We start from the raw sequence: 25,353 nt of genomic DNA, 5'->3' as shown, positions 1-25,353 counted from the left end.
TGTGCTTTATCCTACCTTGCACCTGAAATTTCTTGGAGAACATTCTTCTGCTGAACACTCATCAAACCCTTCTCCTCCCTTGGCTTCTGTGATACCACTCTTTTCCACACTTTTGTCTTCCCTCTCCCTTTCTCAATAATTTTTCTTCTTAGTTATCTTCACTGTATCGCCTCCTCAGCTAACATCTTAAGTGTTAGTACTCCCTAGGGTTCCATCCTCAATTCTTCTTTTCAGATTTTGTATTTCTTTCTGAACAATCTCATACTTTGATGACTTCAGATGACACTGATGATTCCAGGATCTCTCCTTTCAGAGAGACAACTTTCCATAGTCTAAAACCATGTCCAGGTGGCTGATCACTATGATTTGTGTAATACATACAAAACTAAACTCATTTCCTAACATTCAGCCTACTTCTGATGCCTACAGTGCTGTTGACTGTAATCATTGTTCAAGAGAGAGTCCTTAATCTCCCTCCAATCCTCTTCCAGTCTCACCTGAGCATCCACATACTCACAAAATCCACATTCTTAAATATCTCTTCAATCTGTCACATTGCCTCCATCCCCATATACTACTGTCCAAGCTGAACAACTTACCTTCCTGTACCTGGACTGCTACAAAAGCGTCCTATCTGGTTTCTCTGCCTCAAATCTCACTCACCCTGGGGAAGCCTTTCTCCATGGGGGGAAAGACTTAAACTTCTATTAAATACTTTTTTATGCTTCCCATTAAAAAAAAAAAAAGTTTCTCATCACATATAAAGAGGTTCATATGCATATAAAATCCCTTGTTATCAAGGCCCTGCTTATATTTCCAGTCTTATCTCCCATCATCATCTCTTTTACTTATTACAGACCTAACTATAGACCTGGGGTGTCTTTAGATTGATTTAGAGGGATTCTATCATTATTTGAAAATGTGCATATCCCATGTTCTAATATTTTCACTCTATGTATGTTAGAGCAGTTGTTCTCAAAATTGGTGTATATCTAAATTATCTGGAGAGTTAATAAAGAACTCAGAATTGGCAAGCTGTTTAAAGGATAGGGCAGGCTGGGGATGCCTGGGTGGCTCAGCAGTTGAGCATCTATCTGCCTTTGGCTCAGAATGTGATCCTGGAGCCTGGGGTCTGGGATTGAGTCCTACATCAAGCTCCTTGTAGGAAGCTTGCTTCTCCTGCTTCCTGTGTCTCTGCCCTTCTCCCTGTGTTTCTCATGAATAAATAAATGAAATCCTTAAAAAAAAAAAAAAAGGATAAGCCTGGCCTTTGTATTTTTATGAAGTTTCCTACATGATTCTGTTACCTTAGGAAAGTTTAAGGACCACTGCCCTAACCCAAGGGCTGGCAAACTATAGCTTGAAGACCAAATCCAGTCACAGTCTGTTTTTGTAAGCCAACATTTGTTAGAATAAAATCCTATCTATTTATTTAGATATTGTCTATGGCTCCTTTCACACTACAACAGCGGCATCAAATAGTTGCAACGGAGATCATATGGCCTGCAAAGTTGAAGTATTAATTACCTAGCTCTCTACAGAAAAGTTAGCCAATTCTGGAGGAATACTTTGTATCAGGAGACATGTATAAGTATGTTCCCTGTGGCAATGTTTGTCACAGTGAGATTTTGAAAAATCCTCATAGGGGAATAAATAAATAAATAAATAAATAAATAAATAAATAAATAAATAAATAAATAAAGATATATAGATAGAAGAATACTATGTAGCAAATAAAATTTACCAGATCTTTATGTATTATAACATGGACAGAATAAAAAGAATGATATGTACAATATGATGTTTTTACATGCATTTTTTGATATATCTGCAGGTAAGATATTACTTAATATAAATATTAAGTAATATTTATATTAAGTAATATTTATCTTTGTCTTTTATTTTTCAAATAATATTAAATGAATATATATAACTTTAAAATGAAATGGTACTGGGGCACCAGGATCTCAAGGTCCTGGGATGGAGCCCCCCGTTAAGTCATGCTCCCTGCTCAGTGAGAGTCTGCTTCTCCCTTTCCCTCTGCCCTTCCTCCTCACCCTTACTTGAGTTCTCTAAATCTTAAAAAATAAGTGAAATAGTACTCATTGAAAGTGCCTTTGTGTGGCAAATAGAGCTAATTGCATAACAGATATTCATTCTACCCTTCTTCCTACTACTATGCTCAGTAAAACACTAAATATTCCAGCCTTTCTTGCAGATACAGGAGGCCATATGATAGAGTTCTTTTTTTTTTTTAAGATTTTATTTATTTATTCATGAAGAGACACACGGAGAGGGACAGAGACATAGGCAGAGGGAGAAGCAGGCTCCCCACGGGGGGCCGGATGTGGGACTCCATCTCAGTGCCTCAGTACCTCGGGATCAAGACCTGATCCCAAAGGCAGATGCTCAACCACTGAGCCACCCAGGTGCCCATATTATGCAATTCTAAGCAATGAGATATAAGGGGAGACTCTGGGTACAGCAGTGTTAGAAAATGCTTTGAAAGAAAGCAAATTTGACTGGCCTTCACCTTTGCCCTTTGCCCTTCACCTACTTCTTTCTATGAAAAAGAAAGTGAAGCGGTCATCTTGTGAGCATTAGCCACTCATTAAAGGATGGCAGAGCGGAAAGTCAAGTCAGGAGCCTGGAGGAGCCACTGTGCCAACCCCAACAAGGATAAAGAATCAGTAAATTTACAAGTAGTGTTTGAATTCATATTCTATCACTCCCAAGAAGTTCAAAATCTTTCTCTAATTATCAGCCTTAATAGAAAGTCAAAACTGTCTGCATTCCATAAAGAGTATGCATCTGAATTTCATAAATATTGTTTTTATATAAAGAATAAGGCTTAGTATACTATCTTCTGTCCTTGAATAAAACATTTCATCACTGGATATAGGATCCTTGGATCCCAATGTTTTTTGTTTGGTAGTTGGCGACTTCCACCACCAGCTCCTAGGCTAGATTCCTAATCCCTGCTGTTTTTGCAGACTCCTCCTGATTCCCCTGTGTAAGAAACACCAGATACTCATACATGCATCTGCCTAGAGAATAAAGAGAACCAGTTCCTTAAGAGCCTGAACTTTCATTATCTTTCCTTTCTGCTTGGTACATGACCCTGCTCTTAGTTTTTCTAACGTTTCTTTAGTCCTTTACTGAAGAGAAATAGAATTCTCTGCCTCCAGATCTAAACCTCTTAGAGAAACACATTTTTTTCAAGAATAACACAAATTCATAAAAAGAAAGAATTTTGTCAACATGAGTATGTTACAGTCTGAGGTAGCTGTGAGAAAAACCAATCAAATGCTTCTTATGTATGCTATAAAGTATCATACCATGTCACACCAGCACTTGCTGCTATTCTCCATAAGGCTGGAGCTAGCACTGAGGATGAGTTATCAAGCAACTGAGAATCAGAATATTTTATGTTCTGTAGGTAGTATTTTATATTTTATATTTTATAGGTAGAACTAAAATTATATCCATAGTTAAAGAAAGACAAGGCCTAAAATAACCCTTGCAGTGATTTCTAAGTACCACAAGATGGAGATATAACTCCATGATTTTTCCTGACTGCAAGACAAAAATAAATTTCTGAGTTGAAAATGACAGAGGTGTACAAAATAGGTTATTTCTCTCCTGATTTATGATTAAAAAAAGATATTTTTATGTATTTTTCACTAAAGGTCTGCAGTTATTCAATGAGCAATCTCTGTAGCGCTCCGGTCCTCAGGACCTCTGTGAATATAGCAGTCAGTTAAGTGCTCTACATAAAACACGTTAAAAAACATGTTATTTCTGATAGGTAGTATAGAAGGGCTGTTGGCATAGCACAGTATAGTCAAATGGGTCTGGGTTTTTTTAGAGAAACAGAATCAATTTCCACATTTCCAGACTGTGATTCTGAGCAAATCACTTAATTGTTTTAAGCTTAGTGTCAAATGTGTTAAAGGAAATAATATTAAATTTTAGCTCATGGGGTTGTGTAGTTCTGCCAGTTTAGCAGAGTATTATATTTATATTTTCAGATAAAGTACCCTTGATTTTTATAAGATTTCCATGTTTTTCTAGATATTCTAGAAATAAAAATTCAGTGTGAGTTCTAAAGAAAAGGCTATTTCCAAGCATATTCTAAATCCACCATAAGCCATGCTTTACGTCTCCTCCACATTTTAAAAAACAAACGTTTAAATGAATTAAAAACAAATACATGTGCTTTGTAAAGTAAAAACATATAAATTTAAGTAACTTATCAGGAGGAAAGGGCAGCCCAAAGAAAATTAGGTAAAGCAGCCAATAATTGTTTTTTTTTTTTTCATGTGATAGGGTAATTTTATAGGTTCTCTGTTGGATTTTATACATTATGTGTATATGTGTGTTAATGTGAATATGTGTGTGTGTATATCTATACATGTGTATATCTATGTTCTAGAGGAAATAGAATGGAAATGTTTTTAAATAGGTATGATATATATTTCTGTGTTTAATAGGCTCTTTTAGGTTGCAGGAAGTAGAAACATTTTCCACCTGGACTGACTATTGAGATTTGAGATTCTTTTTCTTCCATTTTTTTTTTCCATTTTGTTTGTACCTGCAACCCTGCCCAGCTTTATAAGGGGGAGATTAAGTTGAAGGATCTACTATAGGATTCCTTACTTCCTAGAAACAGTTCCACTGAACAAAATATTTTATTTGGAATTTTCAACAGTCTTTAAACTTTTTTTTGGAACCTATCTAAAAAAGAAATACATAATTTCTTTCCTTCAATTATTCTTTTAGTTAAACCAGTCTTTACTCACCACTGGCATTTGTTCATAGACACGGATAGAAGACAATCTATCTACAACAAAACAAATATGAACAATTAATATTTTATCACTTTGGGGGCAGCCCCGGTGGCGCAGCGGTTTAGCGCCGCCTGCAGCCCAGGGCGTGATCCTGGAGACCCTGGATCGAATCCCACATCAGGCTCTCTGTATGATGCCTGCTTCTCCCTCTGCCTGTGTCTCTGCCTCTCTCTCTCTCTGACTCTATGAATAAATAAATAAAATAAAAATCTTAAAAAAATATTTTATCACTTTTAACTCAATTTATAAAACATATACATAGTTGCTTTGGTACCTGAAGGATTTCCAGGGATTTTTTTCCATTTTCTCTTCTAGAGAAACAATTTGCTTTTCTAGTTGTTCATTCAGTTCCAGTTGTGTCTCATAACGAACTTTCCATTCACCACCTGAGTGAAAAGTAGGGGGATAGGAGAAAATCAACTTGTCACCTCTCATTTATTTACAACATTAATCAGCTCAATCTTACTGCACTTGACTTTGTTAGCAATATAGATGAACTAGAATGAACTAATTTTTAAGCATGCGTTTCTCTATTAGATAGGATCTTTGAGATTGCAGACAGTAAATTCAGTCAGATTACTACACAGCCAGACCTCACTAGGACTATTGTGATTCCTGGTCTTCTCACTTCCTATTCCCTTTATCCTTCAGTTCCTCACATACCCTTACACAGAATTTTATTAGAGGGACTATTAGGAACATGTTTCTTTCCTTGTAACCTGAAATATCCATACATAACAGTCTAAATAGTTCTAGCCTCCATCTAATGTCATATTCTCTTTTTTCCCTTTGCAAACAAATTCTGAAGTCTGTTTTACAATTACCACTTACATGTTTGTTACATATAAAATACACAATGCTTTACATATATTAACTAATTATTCCTCATTTGAAAAAACTTTGTTGCCTATTTTACAGATGAGGAAACCAAGGCTCAGGCATGTCAAATAATATTCTTAAGGTGACAAAGCCAAGAATGGGGAAACTGGGGCTTCAGCCCAGTTTTATCTGACTTGAATGTGTATCCTCTTAACCGCTGTGCTAAAACATGCAGTTACCTATTCAGTCATCTTCTCTTATCCTTAAACAGGTTTCTTTCACCAAACCCCTTTGGTTATTAAGACCAAAACATTTGTTTTATTGTTATAGGAGGGGAGGAGCATACAGCCTAGAACTAAAACATCTTTGGTCAGCTTCAAGGCCCAAAGCTATTTTCTTTTCTCTTTCTTTCTTTCTTTCTTTCTTTCTTTCTTTCTTTCTTTCTTTCTTTCTTCCTTTCTTCCTTCCTTCCTTCCTTTCTTTCTTTCTTTCTTTCTTTCTTTCTTTCTTTCTTTCTTTTTTATCTTGAAAGTACACTTTATAGAGAGAAAAATGATGGCTTGCTTCTGAACCTTAATACTCTTTATATATATGAGGCAATTTCAGCTCCATCATAGCTGACAAGAAAAATCTAAGTAGGAAGAATATAAGCATATACTACCAGCCTCAACCTTCTAACCTGGCCACATGTCTCCCATACCCCCTCATCTCTAGCAAATAGTGTTCCAAAAACAGAGGCAGGAACCCTCTCCCAAACTGAGGTTGAAAGTTATTAATCCAAATGCTTCCAGGAACGAGAAGGAAAGAGGAATCTGACAGACTGAACATTTATCCAAAAGATACCACTGAGTTCAAATAGATGGAATTACCAGTATAACTGGCTAGGTAAAGTCTCTCTCTGTAATTGGACCTCTTTCCCCACCATGGAAATGGGGGCTTCAGATCAAAATCAGAACAGTTACCAAAAAATTAAGAATGTAATTCATTTTTAGCACATCTAACTATAGTTTGGAAATGTTTACCTCCACTTTAAAATATTGATTTAGAGATCCTCAAATATAGGTAAGCCTAATAGTATACTATCATGTATTAATGTTAATAAGTGCAAGGCCCTGGAGGTAATGATGTCAATATTCACATTCCCCAGTGTGATGAACTGACTTCAAATGTACACCTTCAAATGTGTAATTCCTTCAGGTACATAGATGGCTCCGGATTGTAGAAGACAAAAGACAAAGAGAAAGCAAATGGGCTATTCTTGAATTACAGGAGAAAAATTTTAAATGGGGAAAAAATAGTCTTATGGTCTTGTAGGGTCATATTGTGACTTCCATGGCCCCTTGACACTTTTGCCTTTGTAGGCCTCTTCCTCTATAAAAAATATTAAAAATTCTATTTTTACTACTATGCTGGTATAAAGACAAATATAGTCCAGACTGGATCATATTCATTTTTTCTTCTGATTTTAAAATAAAATATCTCATTGGCCTCTAGAAGTATCATCAAGGGTCCTTCATAATGTGCCCACTATGCCTAATGGATGAGTCAGCTGGGGCAGATATGAAAGAGAGCTTGACTAATTCTAGGTCAAATTAATAAAGAGTACAAACTAATCTGTTTAGAGCAAAGAATACTCTGTTCTTAAGCTATCTAGCTATGAGTAATCATTGAGACTGATTTCCAGAGTTAATTTGAAATATCTTTGTTTGATATTTTTGCAGCTAGTTCATATCTAAATCTAATCTGTCCTCCCTGTATTAATTATTGCCTCATTGCCAAAGTTGATCTGACAATGCATTCAGTGCTGTTTTGATCTTGCTGTGAGGAGAATGATACATAAAACAGGAGAATCTATTTTAGAAAAATCTTAAGCTGCATAAACTAAATGGACCCAACTGATTGGTTGCTGCTGTTGAACTGACAGGAAAATACAAACAGAGCTATCAAACAGTTAAATAATTAACATCGATCTGTTCCAGTCTATTATGTTTCAAATTCTAGTAAGATAATGTATACATTATTAACAATTCATTGATTAATAATTAATCAATTAAAATTCAACTGCATAAAGACTACATAAATTACCAAAACCTGCAGCCATAACTGATTTACATGGCTAATACCAAAGTGTGTTAGAATTTCTGATTCCGCAACAAGTGGATGGAGGCCCACAAAACTGGAGATTAACAAAATTGTTTTCTTTTCACAAAACAGCATTGGCTCTCACAAATCACATGAACTTTCTACTTATCAAGTATTTCTTTTTTCTAAAAGAGAACCACACTGATTATTTCTTTCTCTACCACATTTTGTTCCGTGATAATACAAAAGTACCAAAAGTATTAATTCTTTATCCATCTTTAAAATGGAATAATGTTTAAGCTACGTTCCCAATTGGGAGTAAGAGTGGCAGTTAATAATGGCAAGTTTTTTTAATAGTCTTGATACTAAGGGAATTTAAGAGACATTTGAAACACCTGAATGAGAGATGTGGCGCTATCTTTGAGATAGCCACAACATGCTTGAAACCAAAAAAGATGATCCCTGATCTTCAGCACAATAGCAGCCAATCTATAAAGCCCAACAATACACTTACCATAAACAATTATTTGAAATACAGATTACAAGGCTAAAAATTTGGCAGAAACATTTGTGTCTCTTGGTGGAAAAAATACCCAAAGCAATACTTCCATGAACCATTGCTCCTTCAGTAACTCTAAAAACAAACAAACAAAAGCATCACTCTTTTTAAAAGATTTGTTTATTTCTTTTTAGAGAGAGAGAGTGTGTGAGCATGAGGGTATGAGGGGAGGGGCAGAGGGATCTTGGCTAGGATCAGTACAACAGTCAGCAAAACCAAATCAAAAATTGAAACGTTTTATAAGTTTGATTTATGGCCAATTTTATGAATTGACCTTGGAAGAGGACACTCATAAGGTAAGAGAAAACTAAATTATGGTGTGCCTAGGTAGCTCAGTCAGTTAAGCATCTTGCTGTGGGCTCAGGTCATGATCACAGGGTTCTGGGATCAAGCCCCAAGTTGGGCTCCCAGCTCAACAGGGAGTCTGCTTCTCGCTCTTTCTCTGCCCTTCCCTGTGCTTGTGTGCTCTCTCTCCCTCTCTCTCTCTGTCAAACAAATAATAAAATCTCTAAAACAATTAAATTAGATACAGCCCTATCTTTTAGATGTTTTTTTGTTGTTTTTTGTTTCGTTTTTTTTTTTGCCTTAGATAGCAGTGTTAACAAAAACAAAGCCCTATTAAGCAACAATGCTAAATAATACATTTTAAAGTGTTTAAAAGGACACAGTTGAATTGATTGAAACTTGACTCTATATAGACTTTAATAATTCAGTCATGTTTGTGTTGATCATTGCATTTATAACAGTGATGAAGTTATGTTAATTTGCAAAGTCTTGTAAAATAAGAAAATGTTAATAGGAAAGGAAAAGCCTAATATATGGCACTATACTGGGCACTAGAGATACAAAAATAAGATAGATACAGTCTATCATTTTATTCCAGGGTTTCTTTCTAGTGTAAAATCTCTTACTTTGAATAAGGTGAGAATTCTGGTTGAACTGTTATTACTGCCTTATAATCACAAGTCTTCTGCTATCCTTCATACAGGTTCTGAATATTTCTAATCAAGGCTTTTGTCTGATATTTTATAGTTTGGGCTGAAATTGGGAGTACAATCATTTAAGAACCCTATTTTTGAACTGGTTAGTGCTGTTTTTTTTTCTTACATAAACATTTCTTCCATTACTGCATCCAACCATTCATAATTCTTTACTAATACAGTAGTTTTTCAATTGATCTCTGGAAAATTCTGGATATCAAATTATAAAAACTAAAAATTATAATAATTTTATCTCTTCCTAATAGCTACAACTCTTATGTCTATTTCAAATTTTATTGCTTAATGGAAACTTTCAAAAATATTAAATTTTAATGGTAGCATCTGGCATCTCTGTTTTGTTTTCTTCCCCCCAGGGGTAGTAATACCTCTAATGTTTCATTACTAAATAATAGGCCATTTTAAGATAAATAGAAGTATTCCTCTGTTTAAAAAAAAAGACAAATTGAAGTTTATCAAAACATATTTCTAGCATTTACTGAGGTGAATTAGAAAACTATTTGATCTGTTAACATATTACCCAATAGCCAAAGGGGCTTAGGGATAGAAACCATCCGATAAATGAAGATTAAAAAGAGCTCAAAGGAGAGTTCCCAGATGGAGATGTAAATTTGTGTGTTGTCATTATACAGACAGGATTTAGCAGCATCTGATCAAAGATCACCTAAGTAATGAGTGCATGTATCAAAGAAAAGTCAGAGCACTGAGCCCTTGGGCATTCCCAAGTTTTCAGAAATCATAAAGGTGAAGAGAAATAAGGAATGGCCAGTAGGTACAAAGAAAACTGAGAATATGGTATCCCAGGAGCCAAGTGAGCAAAGGGTTTCAAAGATAAGGGTGACCCCTTGTATCAGTGCTAAGTCAAGTGAGATGAGGACAAGAGTTGACACTGGATTTAGCAAATTGGAAATCACTAGTCATCTTGACAAGAGCAGTTTTGGTTGATTCGAGGTAAAACTTCTGTTCAAGAGAGAACAAAACTATCGTCCCTGTGCTGGGCAAATCTAGCCCATTTCTAATCCTAGATGAACAAGAGCCTCAGAGCCTCAGAGCCCAGAGCCTCAGTAAATCAAGTTTCTCTTCTCTAGATGAAAAAATATTGAGAAGCAAACTTGAGCATAAGAGGTTGAACAAGTAGAGGCTGAGTGTGGACTTTGATGCCAGAATGCCTACATTCAAATGCAGATCTATCACTCAGCACTTCTGTAGCCTTGAGAGAGATTTAGAATCCATGAGTCTCAGTTTTTCATCTATAAAATGGGGTAATAATATCGTTTTCAAAGGGTGGTTTCAATTTTTAAAATACACTTAAAGCTCTAACCACTGCTAATTCTCACTTTTTAAAAAAGTCATCTGAACGTGTTCTTTCCTCTTCTTTATCTTGTCACTGAACTTTAAGATGAATTTCAGATTTTATTAAAACATAAACCACTTCTGTACTCACTTTGGTAGCACATATACTAAAACATAAACTATTTTTTCTGCACAGAGTTTCCTATGAACCCTAAAGGCCACTATGGGAATGTGAAGCCCCTTGAAGTTGTATTTGCCATTTAGCCTAAAAATTAATACAGTTAATAAGCCAGATAGACTAAACAAGTATAAACATGTAAGAGTGGAAATAGAAACCACTCTTTTGAAGAGTTCTGCTGTACATAGAGCAGTGAAAGATGACACAAGAGGAAATGTGGGGCCAAAGGAGCTTTTTCATGTTTTTTCAACAAAATAAATCCAGCCCATTTATATGCTGAGGACAATTGCTGGAGTAATGTCCTTGGTAGGTGAGAGTAGATAGGATCTATCACATACGTGGAGGAGTCCCTTAGATAAGAATATGCAGGAGAACAGGAAAGAAGGAAGAGGATATACAAAGATGCACGTAGGTGGGTAGCTTTCTTGGTAGAAACAAGTGGAAATCTTCTCATTGCTTCTCTTTCTCTTTGAAGGTAAGCTCTTAGCTGATAGTGAGATGGGGAGAAAGATGATGGAGATTTGGGGAGAGTAGCTATGAAAGGATCATCTAAACAAATGTACCCAGAGTTGCCACTTGTGCACGTATTTCTTCTATGATATTAAAAATTAATAAATTCATTTTAGTACTCCTTTAATATTGTTCCATTGGCTTCAGGATCAATACGAATTCATTAGCATCATATTAAAGACTACTCTTAATTTGTCTTCATAAGCGTTAATCTCATCTCCTGATATATTCACAGGACAATCTATATGCCATTTTCATCAATTACTTAAGAGTTCTCCTCAAATGGCACTATGTTTAATGCTCCCTGTGACAGATTATATTTTCCAAAGATGACTGAAATAATATACCCCCACCTCTATGTTCTTCTGTACTATGAACTTGATAAGTAGAGTTTCCTACTACATCCCTTTGAATCTGTGACTGTTTTTGACCAATAGAATATAATGGAATTGATGTTGTACCAGTTCTGGGAGTAGCCCTTAACCGGCCTGGCAGTTTCTGTCACTTGTGCCTTTTTGAATGCTTGCTGTTGGGATACATCCTCTTGGAACCCAAGCACCATTCTGTGAGAAGCAAAATCTACAAAAGCCATGAGTAGGTATTTCTGATAGGCAGTACCTTGCTGGGCTCCCAGCCAACAGCAAGTATGAGATACTAGCCATGTGAGTCATCTGGGAATGCCCAGCCCAATTGAACCTTCAGATAACTAAGCTCCAGACATCTGACTGTAATACATGAGACCCCAATTGCTAACCTCCCAGGTTTTCAAGCCCCTAAGTTATAAGGTGGTTTGCTATGCAGCTATAGATAACCAGAACTGTTCAGTGCTGATGTGGTAAATAGAAGTTGTCAAAGCGTGATCACGTAGGTACGTGATCTGGGATGAAATGATATGCTACATGATCTTAGCAAGCTATTTAAATTTCTAAATTCCATGTTTCCATAAATAAGGTTAATAATAATCACCTCACCTGACATAGTTACTGGCCTTAGTTAAAGAAAGGGTATGTGTTTCTGACCCCTCCACCTCAGGGTTTAGCTTTGGCCCCGAGGAAAGAACTCTATCATTTTACCTTTTCTTTTTATACCCACATACCAGTTCCGCTCCAAGAGAAGATACTAAGTGATAATAAGATTTGTTAGGCTTACATTTTACTAGTGGGCATGGTTATTGCATTGCATGCATATTTGTGAGTGTGACTTGTTTTGTCTGTAACTGGTTAGATGAGAAAATCCCAGCTAGTCTCGCCAATTCAACTATTTGGTAAGTGCACTGACAGTCTCTCCTGACAAAGCCAGTTATATATTCCAGTATAAACGTGGAGACATAGGAAGCTACTCCAGATGTGGGACAGAGTAGTGTTCTCCATTCAAGCCTTAAAAAGAGCCTTGGGAACTAAGAATAGTAGCATTTTATTTATCATATGGTTACTAATTCTGTTTGTTTCATGGCTTCCCCAATAGAAGAGGAGAGAGGTGTAAATGGGTTTAAGAACCAAAGTCCACCCCCATAACCCTAATAAACTCCTACTGTTCTTTAGCATTCATTTCAAGCCCTGTCTTCTCTGGAAAAGTTGTCTTTATGTTTTTATCCAAGTTGTGTTAGGTTCCCTTAACTGAGTTTCTATTTCTCCTTTTGCAGAACTTAATTCCTTTCTGAGAACTGCATTTTAGTTTGATACTTTCTCCCAACAGTTAGTAAACCTCTAAATGGAAAGGTTTTCCATTTCAAGTGTTGACAAATGGCAGGGTCTCAATATTTGTGGAATGAATTAATATCTTATACATTATAAATTTTAAGGATATATGGGTATGTGGGTGTGTGGATGCATGTGTATGCACACAACACTCACCCCCTGCCCTTCACCATTCTTACAACACAAATAGCCAAAACCTAGATAAAGATTTTAAAGTTATAGCCAAATCCACAGAAGTTAAGATATGAGGGGTATTACTTGAGTTACACAGAAAATTTGTGACATTTTATTATTTACCAAAAACAATAATGTATTGGTGTCATGTAACAAAGGTTTTCCTAATTGATGAACATTTTTTTTTTGATGAACATTTTGAACTTGAAAGTAGACAAATGATTATAGAGTAACAGGTCTGACACTGAAATATTAGTTTTAAAAGCCTCGATAACAAATTATTATTAATGCTGCCAAAAAGCAGTACTGAGACCTGGTACTATTATTTCCTACGTCTAATTTGATGCACTATAGGTATCTTGGTAAACTAAACAATAATTATACAAGAGTCATATATAAAAATATTTACTTATATACCTTCATCATCAGTATTGAGTTTGGCTTCCAGTTCCGCTATCTTGTGTCTTATTTCAAGCATTGATAGTTGCACTATATCCCTATTATTGAAAATATCTTGTTAATTATGATCCAGTATAATATGAAAATAATACAAAGTAACACACAACTACTTTAGGAGCAATTTATTATGAAACATCACTTATTGAAGGCATGGTTGAGAATCAGAAATCAAGCAAGTGGAGGATTCTGATAACCAAGTTCCACAAGGACCGTAATGTGTACTAAAGCTCAGAGGCTCCTAGGTAACCATTAGTCACCTTTACTCTTAAATGATCCCAAGAAGTTGTTCTGGTTTCTCAAAGCCCAGCAAATTAACTGCAAATTATCAGAGAATGGAAGACTTAGGCCAATGGGTAACTGACAACCAGAGACAAAGAGGAAAAGAGAAACACACACACACACACACACACACACACACAAAACCACATACACACAAATAGCATTCCAGAGATTATCTATTCAGGACATTAGTACATTAATTGTACATTAATTGTTAATTAATTAATTACTGTACTAATTAATTAATTAATGTACTAATTGTTAATGTACAATTAGTACATTAATTGTCAAAATATGATGAGAGAACCATTTATGCAATATGTATTTTTTATTGCCTACTATACATCAAGGCATTGTGCTATGTTGAAAATACTACAGTGAATAATTAAACTGGGCAATGGTGATAGCAGCAGCTAATTTCCATTGAGTGCTTATCATAAGCCAATGTTATATGCTCTGTACATACTTTTCACTCAATCCTGGTGACAACCACATGAGCTATTATGATTTATACACCAATCTTCGAGTTGAGAAAACTGAAGCTTAGTGGTTTATTAAGTTGATCATGTAGTTACAGAGTGATAAAAGCTGGGATTTGTATTTATGCAGGATTCCTCTAAAGTACTTGCTTTTATACTCTAAAATTCCTAAATTTATACTCTAAAATTCCTAAATTTATACTCTAAATTCCTCAGGGAACACATAATCTGTCCTCAGCATGTTTACAGTTTAATATCAGCCCAAGAAATAACCAAGCAATTTAAAAAGTGTGTTAGAGCTACAACAGAGGAAAGCACACGGAGATTTAGGGACACAGAGGAGTCCAAATCTCATGGGGCCTGCTGGTCAGATTGGAGGTATTAAAAAAAAAAACAAAACTTAAAATGTGTCAAAGATTTAATACGAAGTATAATAGTGAGTATTTTAAGAAGTATATAGAAGGCGCGTCATTTTTACAAAATGCCACCGTTTCTTAAGTTCTTCTAAAGGGATGATGGAGAAGCCTAACTAAACAAAACCTTTGGAATTTGAAACAGAAGCTGAAGTCCGCGCAACATGAAAATCAAACGCATATTTTAGTATTACAGTCTGTGCACACAATACACTCCATCTGACCTGATCCAAAGACAAGAATCCTGCCTCCAAACCTGCCTGTTTGTAATATCAAACGCTTAATCAAAGGGCAAATGCTATGACACTGTAAAACACTGGTTTTCGACGTCGCAGGTCTGCCGGGGCTCGGATCACCCTGCAGGCCTCACGTCGGCTTCCGCTTCCCACAGCAGGACGCACGCAGGGGCCCGCCACTCACGTCGATGGGTTTCTTTCAGCAGCTCCATTTTAAGGCGATCGGTGCTCACCCGGTCGAAGTTGTCGCCTCTTCCTTCCTCCATAGTGTCAGGTCAGAAATGTCCACGCCCTCCCCGTCTTCCAGCTTCGACCACAAGAGCTGAAAAGCCACCCGGAACCCGGGAAGAGAGCGCCGTCGCGAGCCGTCGCCGGGGCGCACCGACTCCCCGACTCCCAGTGGCCAGTGGCCGCTGCCGGCGCCGCGCTCTCACGTCACAGGGCGGCGCCCGGGGGCGCAGGAAGGCGACCCGAGCCAGTGCCAGTGCCAGTGGCAGAGCGGGGCCCAGGCTGGCCCAGGCTGAGCGTCCTGGGAACACGTCAGAAAAGGGACCCAAACTGGTGGAGGGGGATGTGCACCAGCTGGATGACTGTAAGGAGTAGGGATCTGCTGGCCTTAAACACCGACCCATGCCCATGCCCGATGTTCACTTTGCTCTTAGACCTTGTTAAGGGAAGTACTGAACAGTAGTTTTTTTTTTTTTAATTTTATTTATTTATGATAGTCACAGAGAGAGAGAGAGGCAGAGACACAGGCAGAGGGAGAAGCGGGCTCCATGCACCGGGAGCCCGACGTGGGATTCGATCCTGGGTCTCAGGACCACACCCTGGGCCAAAGGCAGGCGCCAAACCGCTGCGCCACCCAGGGATCCCCTCAACAGTAGTTCTGGCTGCGCCTTTCTTGCTTCAGTTTACTGCGCACAAGGGTTCTGGTAGGAGTGTCTGAAGAGAACTTGAGAAGGCACTGCCTGAACTGTTTCCAATACAGATTATTTTGTTTTGCCAAGTGTGGGAATTGTCCCTGGACACAGCTCGAAGCTGCTTACAACAGCTTGAAGTTTCATGCCTGTATTTGTAATCACAAATTTTGCATTTTGCTCCTGATGTTCTGTGCTTTAGTTATCCCTGCTCCCATCCATCTTTGAGTAGAAAGATGGGCTGCCTTGACCTCTGATTTCTCTGGTACACTTTCCATATCCTGAGTCAGTTTTAGAAGTGTGAGCACGGGACTGTTTTCTGACAAATCAACACAAGTACTCCGGTAAAGAGTTGTTTATTCTGCTGTTTCATCTTCAGTGTTGAGAAGAGTGACCCTTGGTAGTGGTCAGTAAATATGTATTGTTTATGCCCATAAGATACTCCTTCAAAGATTTTTTTTTTTTAAAGCATAAAAAGCGTATGTGGTAAATGCTTGTTTCATGTGGTAAATGCTTGTTTCATTTGGTTTATGCTTACCAACATACTTTTGGAAACTCGATAATTCATGGGAAAAATAGAAAAAACTTTTGGGACCTATGGTTGCTACACTTAAAAGTTTGTATAAAATGGTAAAATGGTTCATTGGATACATGCTGGAACTAAGGCAAGTCTTCAGTTAGAAAGTGGGTTTTAAAAGAGAGAAGGGAGATTCTGGAAATTTGGAGACTGTACTGGGGGCTGTTTTAAGAACAGGGACAGTTTGGAATTCAATTGTTTGAACTGAGTGTAAGTGTAATAAGTAGCACACTCTACTGCCACTGTTTAATGTCCAAAAGAACAACCCAGATTTATAGGCAAAAGAGAATTTAAAGCATTTTGAAGAATCAGTTCAATTAATAGCAATTGAAGGTTATTATGTACAAAGTGGTTTGTAAGAGATGGTAAATAGGTTATTTTAAAAAAACTACAGTTAATTAATTTATTTATTTATTTTATTTATTTATTTATTTTACTACAGTTAATTTAAAAAGAAGTATAATATGAAATAATTCTGTCAATTAAGTCATGTGGTATGGCAAATCTTGTATTCCCACTTTTTTTGCTCAGCCTCAGACAGGTTGTGGGGAGCAAGTTGCAGGTCTCCTCTCAGACACTCACCAGTTTCTATTTCCTGCCTTAGTGGCTTTCTTCTTTCTTCTCCAGCCAGAGTTCGTAGTTCTTTCCTCTCATAGACTGAAGGGGTGGAGGTGGGCGTTAGCTGGAGGACAGTAGAGGGATAGTTATGTACTCTTTCAAATCTTTATGATTTACACCTAAACAAAAGCTCTTGAAATATCAAAAGCCAAGAATTAATGTTTTTGTTCTCTGGTTTCTTTGTAGAGCCTTGTGCTTCTTTGGGTCAGGAGGGTCAAGAATTCTCTCCACCTCCAATGCTACTTCCAGCTCACTACTTTTCCATCCTCATGTAAAAACCACTCCTCTGATATGGATGCCTTTTTAATGTAAAAAAATTAGATTTTAATTCCAGTATAGTTAACTTAGTGTTATCTTAGTTTCAGAGGTACAATATAGTGATTTAACAATTCTATACATTACCCAGTGCTCATCATAAGTATACTCTTAATCCCCTTCATCTATTTCACCCATTTCTCCACCCATCTTCCCTCTGGTAAACCATTAGTTTGTTCTTTATACTTAATAATCTGGTGAGTTGGTCTCTTTTTTGTTCACTTGTTTTTTAAATTCCGCCAGTGAAATCATATGGCATTTGTTCTGACTTATTTCACTTTGCACCATACCCTCTAGATCCATTCATGTTGTTGCAAATGGCAAGGTTTTATTCTTTTTTTATGACTAACTTTCCATTATATATACCACGTCTTCTTTATCCATTCATCTATCAATAGGCACTTGGGCTGCTTCCATAATTTGGCTATTATAAATAATGCTGCAGTAAACATAGGGGTGCATTTATCTTTTTCAATTAGTGTTTTTGCATTCTTTGGATAAATTCCCAGTAGAATTACTGGATCATTTGGTAATTCTATTCTTTTTTAGGAATCTCCATGATGTTTCCTACAGTAGTTGTACCAGATGCATTCCCACCAAGAGTGCACAAGCATTCCTTTTTCTCCACATCCTTGCCAACACTTGTTTCTTGTGTTTTTGAGTTTCACCATTCTGTCAGGTGGGAGATATCTCATCCTCACATCTGCGTCTTCTTTGAAGAAATGTCTGTTCATGTCTTCTACCCATTTTCAATTGGATCATTTGTTTTTTTGGTGTTGAGTTACATAAGTTCTTCATATATTTTGAATACTAATCCTTTATCAGATATAATTTGCAAATATCTTCTCCCATTCAGTAAGTTGTCTTTTAGTTTTGTTATTTCCTTTGTGGTGCAGAAGGTTTTTGTTTGTGTTTTTGTTTTTTTATTCAGTAGGGTTTTTATGGTTTTATGGCTTCAGGTCTCACATTAAGGTCCTTAATCCATTTTGAGTTTATTTTTCTGTGTAAGTGGTCCAGTTCTTTTCTTTTGCATTATAGCTGCGCAATTTTCCCAGCACCATTTGTTGAAGAAATTCTTTCCCCCATTGCATATTCCTGTTTCTTTGTCAAATATTAACCATGTAATCATGAGTTTATTTCTGGGCTCTCTATTCTATCTCATTGAGCTATGAATCTGTTTTTGTGCCATACTATTTGGATTACTATAGCTTTGTAGTACACCTTGAAATCTGGGATTGTGATAACAGTTTTGTTCTTTTTCAAGATTGTTTGGCTATTCAGGGTCTTTTGTGGTTCCATACAAACTTTATTTTGTCCTACTTCTGTGAAAAATGCTGTTGGTATTTTGATAGGGATTGCATTAAATCTGTAGATTTCTTTGGGTAGTATGGACATGTTAAGAGTATTTGTTCTTCCAATCCATGAGCGTGGAATATCTTTCCATTTGGTTATGTCATCCTCAATTTGTTTCAATGTTAGGAGTATTCCAGAGTACACATCTTTCACCTCCTTGGTTAAATATATTCCTAGGTATTTTATTTTTGGAGCAATTGTAAATGGCATGCTTTCCTGATGTAACACCATCTACGCCTTCTCCTTGCTTCTACTCAGAGTCTTGAGAGTCATGCCTTGTCTACTGCCTTTGACATTAGAAGTGGTCTTTCCAACTGAAAGTCTTCTCCACAACCTTGCCCTTCAACTTGCAACTCTCATCGCTTTTATCTCCACTCCACTTCCACAGCTATAAAAACTCTGAATTTGTCATCAGAGTGGCTTTAGCTCAGAAAATTTAAACTCAACAATTGCTGTCTACCAAAACCTCATTCTTTCAGCTCCCAACTCAGTTACTCCCTAAATAGCAATATTTTATTAACTAGGGATATTGTCTGTGGATCCTCTTAAACCTGCAAATGCTGGGACCTTATTCCTTACCACAGACATCTTACTTCTTTGATAAGCACATTCTCGCAACCTGCTCCTCAGCTGGCTTCCAAATTTGAACAAAATAGATTGGTGTGTGTGTGTGTGTGTGTGTGTGTGTGTGTGCGCGCGCGCCTATGTAGAGGACACTTTCCATTAGTCTGTTTCTTCCAATGAATAGCTTCCAGGGTGACCAAACTTTTTTCATGTATGACAACTTTTTGCATAGAATACATCTGAAGATATTATTTGGGTTTTTCTCATCTATGTTCTTAAAGACTTTAAAATTCATCTTTATCTTTAAATATATTATGAATAGAAAAAAAATTTGAAGAAAACAAGCTTTCAGAAACAACACAATGTTTTAAGTATTTCTGTTGCTAAACTAAATACAAAATGGCAATACCCATTAGGAAGTGTGTTTAAACCTGAGTTTGGCAAGAATAGATCAGAGAACTAGTTTCTGTTTAAGTAGAGCTTTATTCAGGCTTACTGAAAAAACGAAATATAAAATGATTTCTGCTTAACAAGCCCTAAGCTTCACTTTTCTTACCTTGCCCTAAAATACCTATGAATACAGAGAAAAAGACAAAAGCTCACACTATCACCAAATCTAAGACTTATGACCTATTTGCTACTAACTTGGGCAATTTTCTACCAACTACCAAACCAGTGGAATGGTAATAAAAAGAGAAACTAGCGTTAAGCAGCTGGAAGCAAAGGGTATCTATAAATGCCATTTGTCCTTCCTTATCTACCTCTGTTTAAGAAAAATGTCTGGCCTAACAATCACTCTACTGTGTAGGTCCCTCCTTTTTGAGGCTAGTCTATGACCTCTTTCCTTTCATACTGTTCTCTTTTCTTAGAAAAGATCCAACTAAATAGTAACCTCTCTTAACCTCACTGTATCTGCTTCGTATTCCGTAAAATGAAGGTTGCAATAGTGTGTGAATGTTATGAGGTTAAAATGAATTAGCCTACATAAAAGCACTTAGAACATTAATGGTTCACAGTAAGCACTACATAAACATTAGCTATGATTATTTCTAGACAGCTGGTGCCTGGAGGTACTCCCAGGAAACTACCCCATATAGCATGAGGGAGGGACAGTCTGTAGAGGCAAAAGTAGGAAGAACCCTGGTAGCAGTCAATATTGAGTACTGTTCTTTTATACACTGTATCTATTGAGTATCAAAGAGCCAAGCAGAGCTTAGTAAAAGTATACACTATACAGTGAAAACTGGGCTAAGCAGCTGTGATTTTTTCAGTTTCACTGGGCCACAGGGTATACACATACTTGGTATATTTTGGAGGTGTCTGCGAGGGCGTTTCTGGATGAGATTAACATTAACATTTCAATCAGTACACCTAGTAAAACAGATTGCCCTCCCAAAGGCAGTGGACCTCATCCAATCAATTGAAGACTTGAATATAACAAAAAAGGTAAGAAGGAACTCCTCCTGCCTTTTTCAGTTGGTGTACTAGTCTTTTCTGGCCTTTATACTCAGACTGAAATGGGCTCTTCTTGGGTCTGGAGCCTGCAGGCTTTCAGATTGGAACTTATACCAACAAGTTCACCTAGTTCTTGGGCCTTCAGACTTGTACTAAAACAACAACACATCAGCTCTCCTGGGTCTGCAGCTAACTGAATGGCTACCTTAGGAATTATTCTCAGCCTCCACAATTTTGTGAGTCAATTCCTTGTAATGAATCTCTTTATACACACACGTGTGCACGTGTATATTTATCTCATATACTCTAATGGTTCTAGAACACTCTAATATAGAAGATATTATGATTGTGTCTATATTAATCTGAAAAAGAAACCCACAACCAAGTGAGCAGAGCAGAATGAAGTGAAATGGACAACTAAATACAAATTTAACAAATACAATTGTGACAAATCAATTTTGCTGACCTCTGCTCTAACTTTGTAGACTTTAGCATCCAATATTTGTCATTCCACATCTCAAACTTAAGGCAGAGACTAAATAGAAGCTATTTACCAATTCAATTTTATTTCCACATTATCCCTGGCCTTAGAGAAAGGATCTATCAATTCTAAGTGTTCCCAAAATAAATCCCGTGAATACATTTGAGGCCAAGTAATTCAGAAACAATTTATTCATAAAGAGCACTTTAAAGATAGTTTTGAATGAAGTCTAATAAACTAGCAGCCATTAAAGGTTCAGAAATATTAGAATGGACAACAGCTATGAAAATCAATACCAATCATTTAAAATCAGTAAACAAAAATAAAATGCCACTGGGTATTTACTTATGTATTTGTACCTTATAGGTCTGTGAATGTCCTGTCTTCTGCCAGAGTGGAAACTATTATACCTCACCCACCACCATGGATTAAGCCTAAAGTCTTCACATTCTTTAGCATGATTGTAAATAGAGCTTTTTCTAATAATTTGTTGGTTTTACCATATAAAATCCCAATGACTAAATCCCAAAATAAAAATATATTTACCATTCAAAAAATTGTTCATATTTTTAATAAATATTTAAGCCTTCTGAAATAAAGAAGTAGATATGGTAAAGCGATTTCTTAAAGTACTTTTTTGTCCAATTCAAGTGATGATAATCACTTCAAATTTTAATAATTATCATATACCAAAATTTCCTAGGCTCCTAGATCAATACCAGTTTAAATCCAGAAGACTTGAAAATCTCTTTGTATTCATTCTAAATCAGAAAGACCATTCCACTTCTGAATAAAGAGATAAGCTACCAAATAATTCTATAGACTTCATCTTATTTTCCATGATTAGCCTATTCCCTGTATTGAAAAAGTCTTAAATGTTATCTGAGAATTATTTTAGTTTAGGATTATAGTTGTTTTTAGCTTATATACTGAAAATTGACAAGCACCTAGAAAAAGAAATCCACAATTAGTGCAAAACCAGGAGACAATATTTTAAGTAATTCCTTCCAAGTACAACTAGAGCTAAGGTTACTAAATGCCAAATTTTATGTAAATATATAATTTCCTATCTTGCTTTTTGAAAGACAGCAAATACAAAAATAGCTTAACATTAGGTTTAATGAGGTTTACAGCACATGTATTATTAGTCTTATTTTAACTGCAAAAATATTTTAGCCACATTTAGAAAAAATAAACTTAATGAGAATATAACCCTATATTTCTAAAGGCCAAATGCAAGAACACTGATTCTTCTCCTTGTAAGCAGAATACATGCTGTAAAGCTTATGAAATAGTCACTTCATAGGAATGAATACATTTTTAAAACACTGGTTAATCTGTGGGGAATTCCACATTTGCCTATTTAACAAAAATGCATCCACCTTGTAAGGCTTTGGTATAGGTGATTCACAGCACTTCCATCATTTCTCTTTCTTCTTTGCCTCACTCTTCTCTAGGTCCTTTGTCTGCTCACCCGTCTCCCTTTTCATGTTTACATTTGCTCTTCCTTCTTGATTACTCCCCTTAGAATTATCAACTATTTTATAGTCTTCCAGGAGTGTCTGTCCTGTTTCTTTTGCAGTTTTCTTCACCATTGCTTTGATACCAATGTTATCAATATTATAGGCAGTTACACCAACATTGATGGCAGAATCTACTGCATCATGTGTAGCTTCTCCTGCAGTATGCCCGTATCTTTAAAAGATTGAAAAAAAGTATAATGAAATTATAAATATAAATTGAGATCTTCTGATTTAGTATTAAGTAAGTCCCATGATTAGTATGTTATTCCTGAAAGCAAAATCAAGGGTTATGTTTCAATTTAATTAATAATCTAAAACAGAGTAAAGAATAAAATCAAACTGTGCCAAGGCTGTATTTCTCTTTTAGCAGAAACTGCGTGAAAATACACTCGGGCTAGCTGAGATTAATGTAATAACAACTGTTTGTATTGAAGAATAAAATGCAAATATAATAAAGATCAGTCACTGTTTCCCTTTTCTAACCCACCCTTTCTGGAAATAGAAAATTTTCAATGAAGCAACTATAGAACACAAAGAATCTAGAGTCACTATAAATGGTTTCAAGTTCTACCTTAACTAGATTTGGTTAGGCCTTTTATTTATTTTTTAAAGAGGGAGTAGGGGTGGGGTGTAAGGGGCAGGAGAGGAAGAGAAAGAATCTTAAGCAGGCTCCATGCCCAGCACAGAGTCTGACAGAGGGCTCAATCTCAAGAGACTGAGATCATGACCTGAACCAAAATAAAGAGTCAGATGCTTAACTAAGCCACCCAAGCGCCCCTGGTTAGGTCTTTTAAAGTATCAGAATCCAAGCTTAGCTTTAAGCAAAGATTCTACAACACTTTCTTCCTCACTCCACTGCAGATTCACTGGCATTCTTGCTGTTCTTTGAACCCATGAAACACACATGCGCCATCTTATTGGAAGTAATTCCTTCCAATAAGTAAGACCTTTTCACTGGCTGGTATCTGCCTAAACTATTCTCACCCAGGAATTCACATGTCTCACTGCCTCACCTTCTTCAAGTCAGTTAATTATTGTCTTCTCACTATCTCACCTATTTTCAACTGCTTTACCCCACATGGTCCATCCGTCAATCTCCTGATAAACTGATAAGCTGTTCTTTTATATTCAATAATTTATCACCTGCTACATAGTATAGAACTTAACTTCCTTTTTTTTTTTTGCTTATCTTGCTAGAATATAAACCCTATTTAGAAAACAAACTCTGCCATGTTCATTAATAAATCCTATGTGCTAAGAACACTGCCTGACATTCATTATTTCTTGAATGCTTAAAATGATTAATTCCTCTGCTATCTACCAACAGTTTCTTGAGCATCAAATGTATAGCAAAGTGCTTGGGAAATTATACAAGCACTATACAGAAGTGGTTATTATAGACAATTATCAATATCTGTGTTTAGTACCATTTCCATGAGAAAATACAAGTTGAAAGCCTATACAAAAACACTAAAAATTATCCCATTTTTTTCTCTTACCGTTTTTAAAGTACCAGATTTTTCCTTGCTCAGCAAGCATAAACTTAAAAAAAAGGCACATTTTATAATTTTCTCTAGGACACACTGAAGATTCCTATGTGCTTTGTGACTTATACCTGGACATTTTATACTAACATTGGACCCTTTGAATTCACAAGTCCTCTATTACCATTAGGCTAACCTGGAACAGTGGTTTGTGATCCTATTAGCTTGTTCATACTTGGGTGTTTTTTTTTTTTTTTTTTCAATCTCTGTGCTAGAGTGTATCTCACTATGTTATTTATTTTAGAGAGAGGGTACAGAGGGAGAGTGTGAGGGAGAAGCGGATTACCTGCTGAGCATGAAGCCTGATGCAGGGTTCAATCCCAGGACCCTGAGATCATCATCTGAGCCAAAGGCAGACACTTAACTGACTGAACCACCCAGGTGCTTCATATACCACTTTTATTTGTTTGTTTGTTTATTTATTTATTTATTTAAAAAAGATTTTATTTATTTATTCATGAGAGACATAGAAAAAGAGAGACAGAGACACGGGCAAAGGGAGAAGCAGGCTCCATGCAGGGAGCCTGATGTGGGACTCGATCTCGAGTCTCCAGGGCCACTCCCTGGGCTGAAGGTGGCACTAAACCGCTGAGCCACCTGGGCTGCCCATATACCACTTTTTAAAAAAGATTTACTTATTTGAGAGAGACAGAGAGCACCTGCGATTGAGGGAAGGGGCAGGTGGAGAGGGAAAGAGAATCCTGAAGCTGACTCCTCACTGAGAGCAGAGCCAGACACAGGGCTCAATTCCAGTAACCCAAGATCATGAACTGAAATCAAGAGTCAGATGCTTAACTGAATGAGCTACCCAGGCACCCCCATATCACTCTTGATTGGGGCTTTCTCACCAGACACTCTTGATTGGGGCTTTCTCACCAGACACTGAAGCTTCCTTAACTATTGTTTGCCAGTTCCTGTTGCTTTGCAATTTGCTGATTTTGCAAGAAGACATGGAACCTTCTGTCAATCATGCCCCCATA

At 36.6% G+C, this 25,353-nt stretch overlaps 2 protein-coding genes across 12 annotated transcripts in view; both read right to left on the bottom strand.

The window, feature by feature from the left end:
• The window catches only part of CCDC169 (coiled-coil domain containing 169), a 42,612-nt gene extending 27,300 nt beyond the window's left edge, over positions 1-15,312 (bottom strand). Inside the window, 5 exon segments of the mRNA XM_072797413.1 lie at positions 4,803-4,843; positions 5,125-5,146; positions 5,148-5,236; positions 13,578-13,657; positions 15,260-15,312. Of these exon segments, the coding sequence (XP_072653514.1) occupies positions 4,803-4,843; positions 5,125-5,146; positions 5,148-5,236; positions 13,578-13,638 (213 nt within the window). The 5' untranslated portion in view covers positions 13,639-13,657; positions 15,260-15,312.
• SPART (spartin) overlaps positions 4,803-25,353 on the bottom strand; it is a 47,021-nt gene continuing 26,470 nt past the window's right edge. For 4 of the 11 annotated variants that reach the window (XM_072797403.1, XM_072797401.1, XM_072797400.1 and 1 more), the window contains one exon: positions 21,480-23,001. In XM_072797403.1, coding sequence (XP_072653504.1) covers positions 22,728-23,001 — 274 coding nt within the window. In that variant the 3' untranslated portion in view covers positions 21,480-22,727. Of the gene's footprint in view, positions 4,844-5,124; positions 5,237-13,577; positions 13,658-15,210; positions 17,203-21,479; positions 23,002-25,353 lie in introns of those variants that run through there. The other 7 variants (XR_012017051.1, XR_012017050.1, XR_012017052.1 and 4 more) reach the window with 7 other exon arrangements.

Source organism: Canis lupus, chromosome 24, assembly GCF_048164855.1.
Source record: "Canis lupus baileyi chromosome 24, mCanLup2.hap1, whole genome shotgun sequence".
In the NCBI taxonomy this organism is placed as follows: Eukaryota; Metazoa; Chordata; class Mammalia; order Carnivora; family Canidae; genus Canis; species Canis lupus.
The sequence above is the reverse complement of the archived record's forward strand: the minus strand, read 5'-3'. Positions and strand labels throughout refer to the sequence as shown.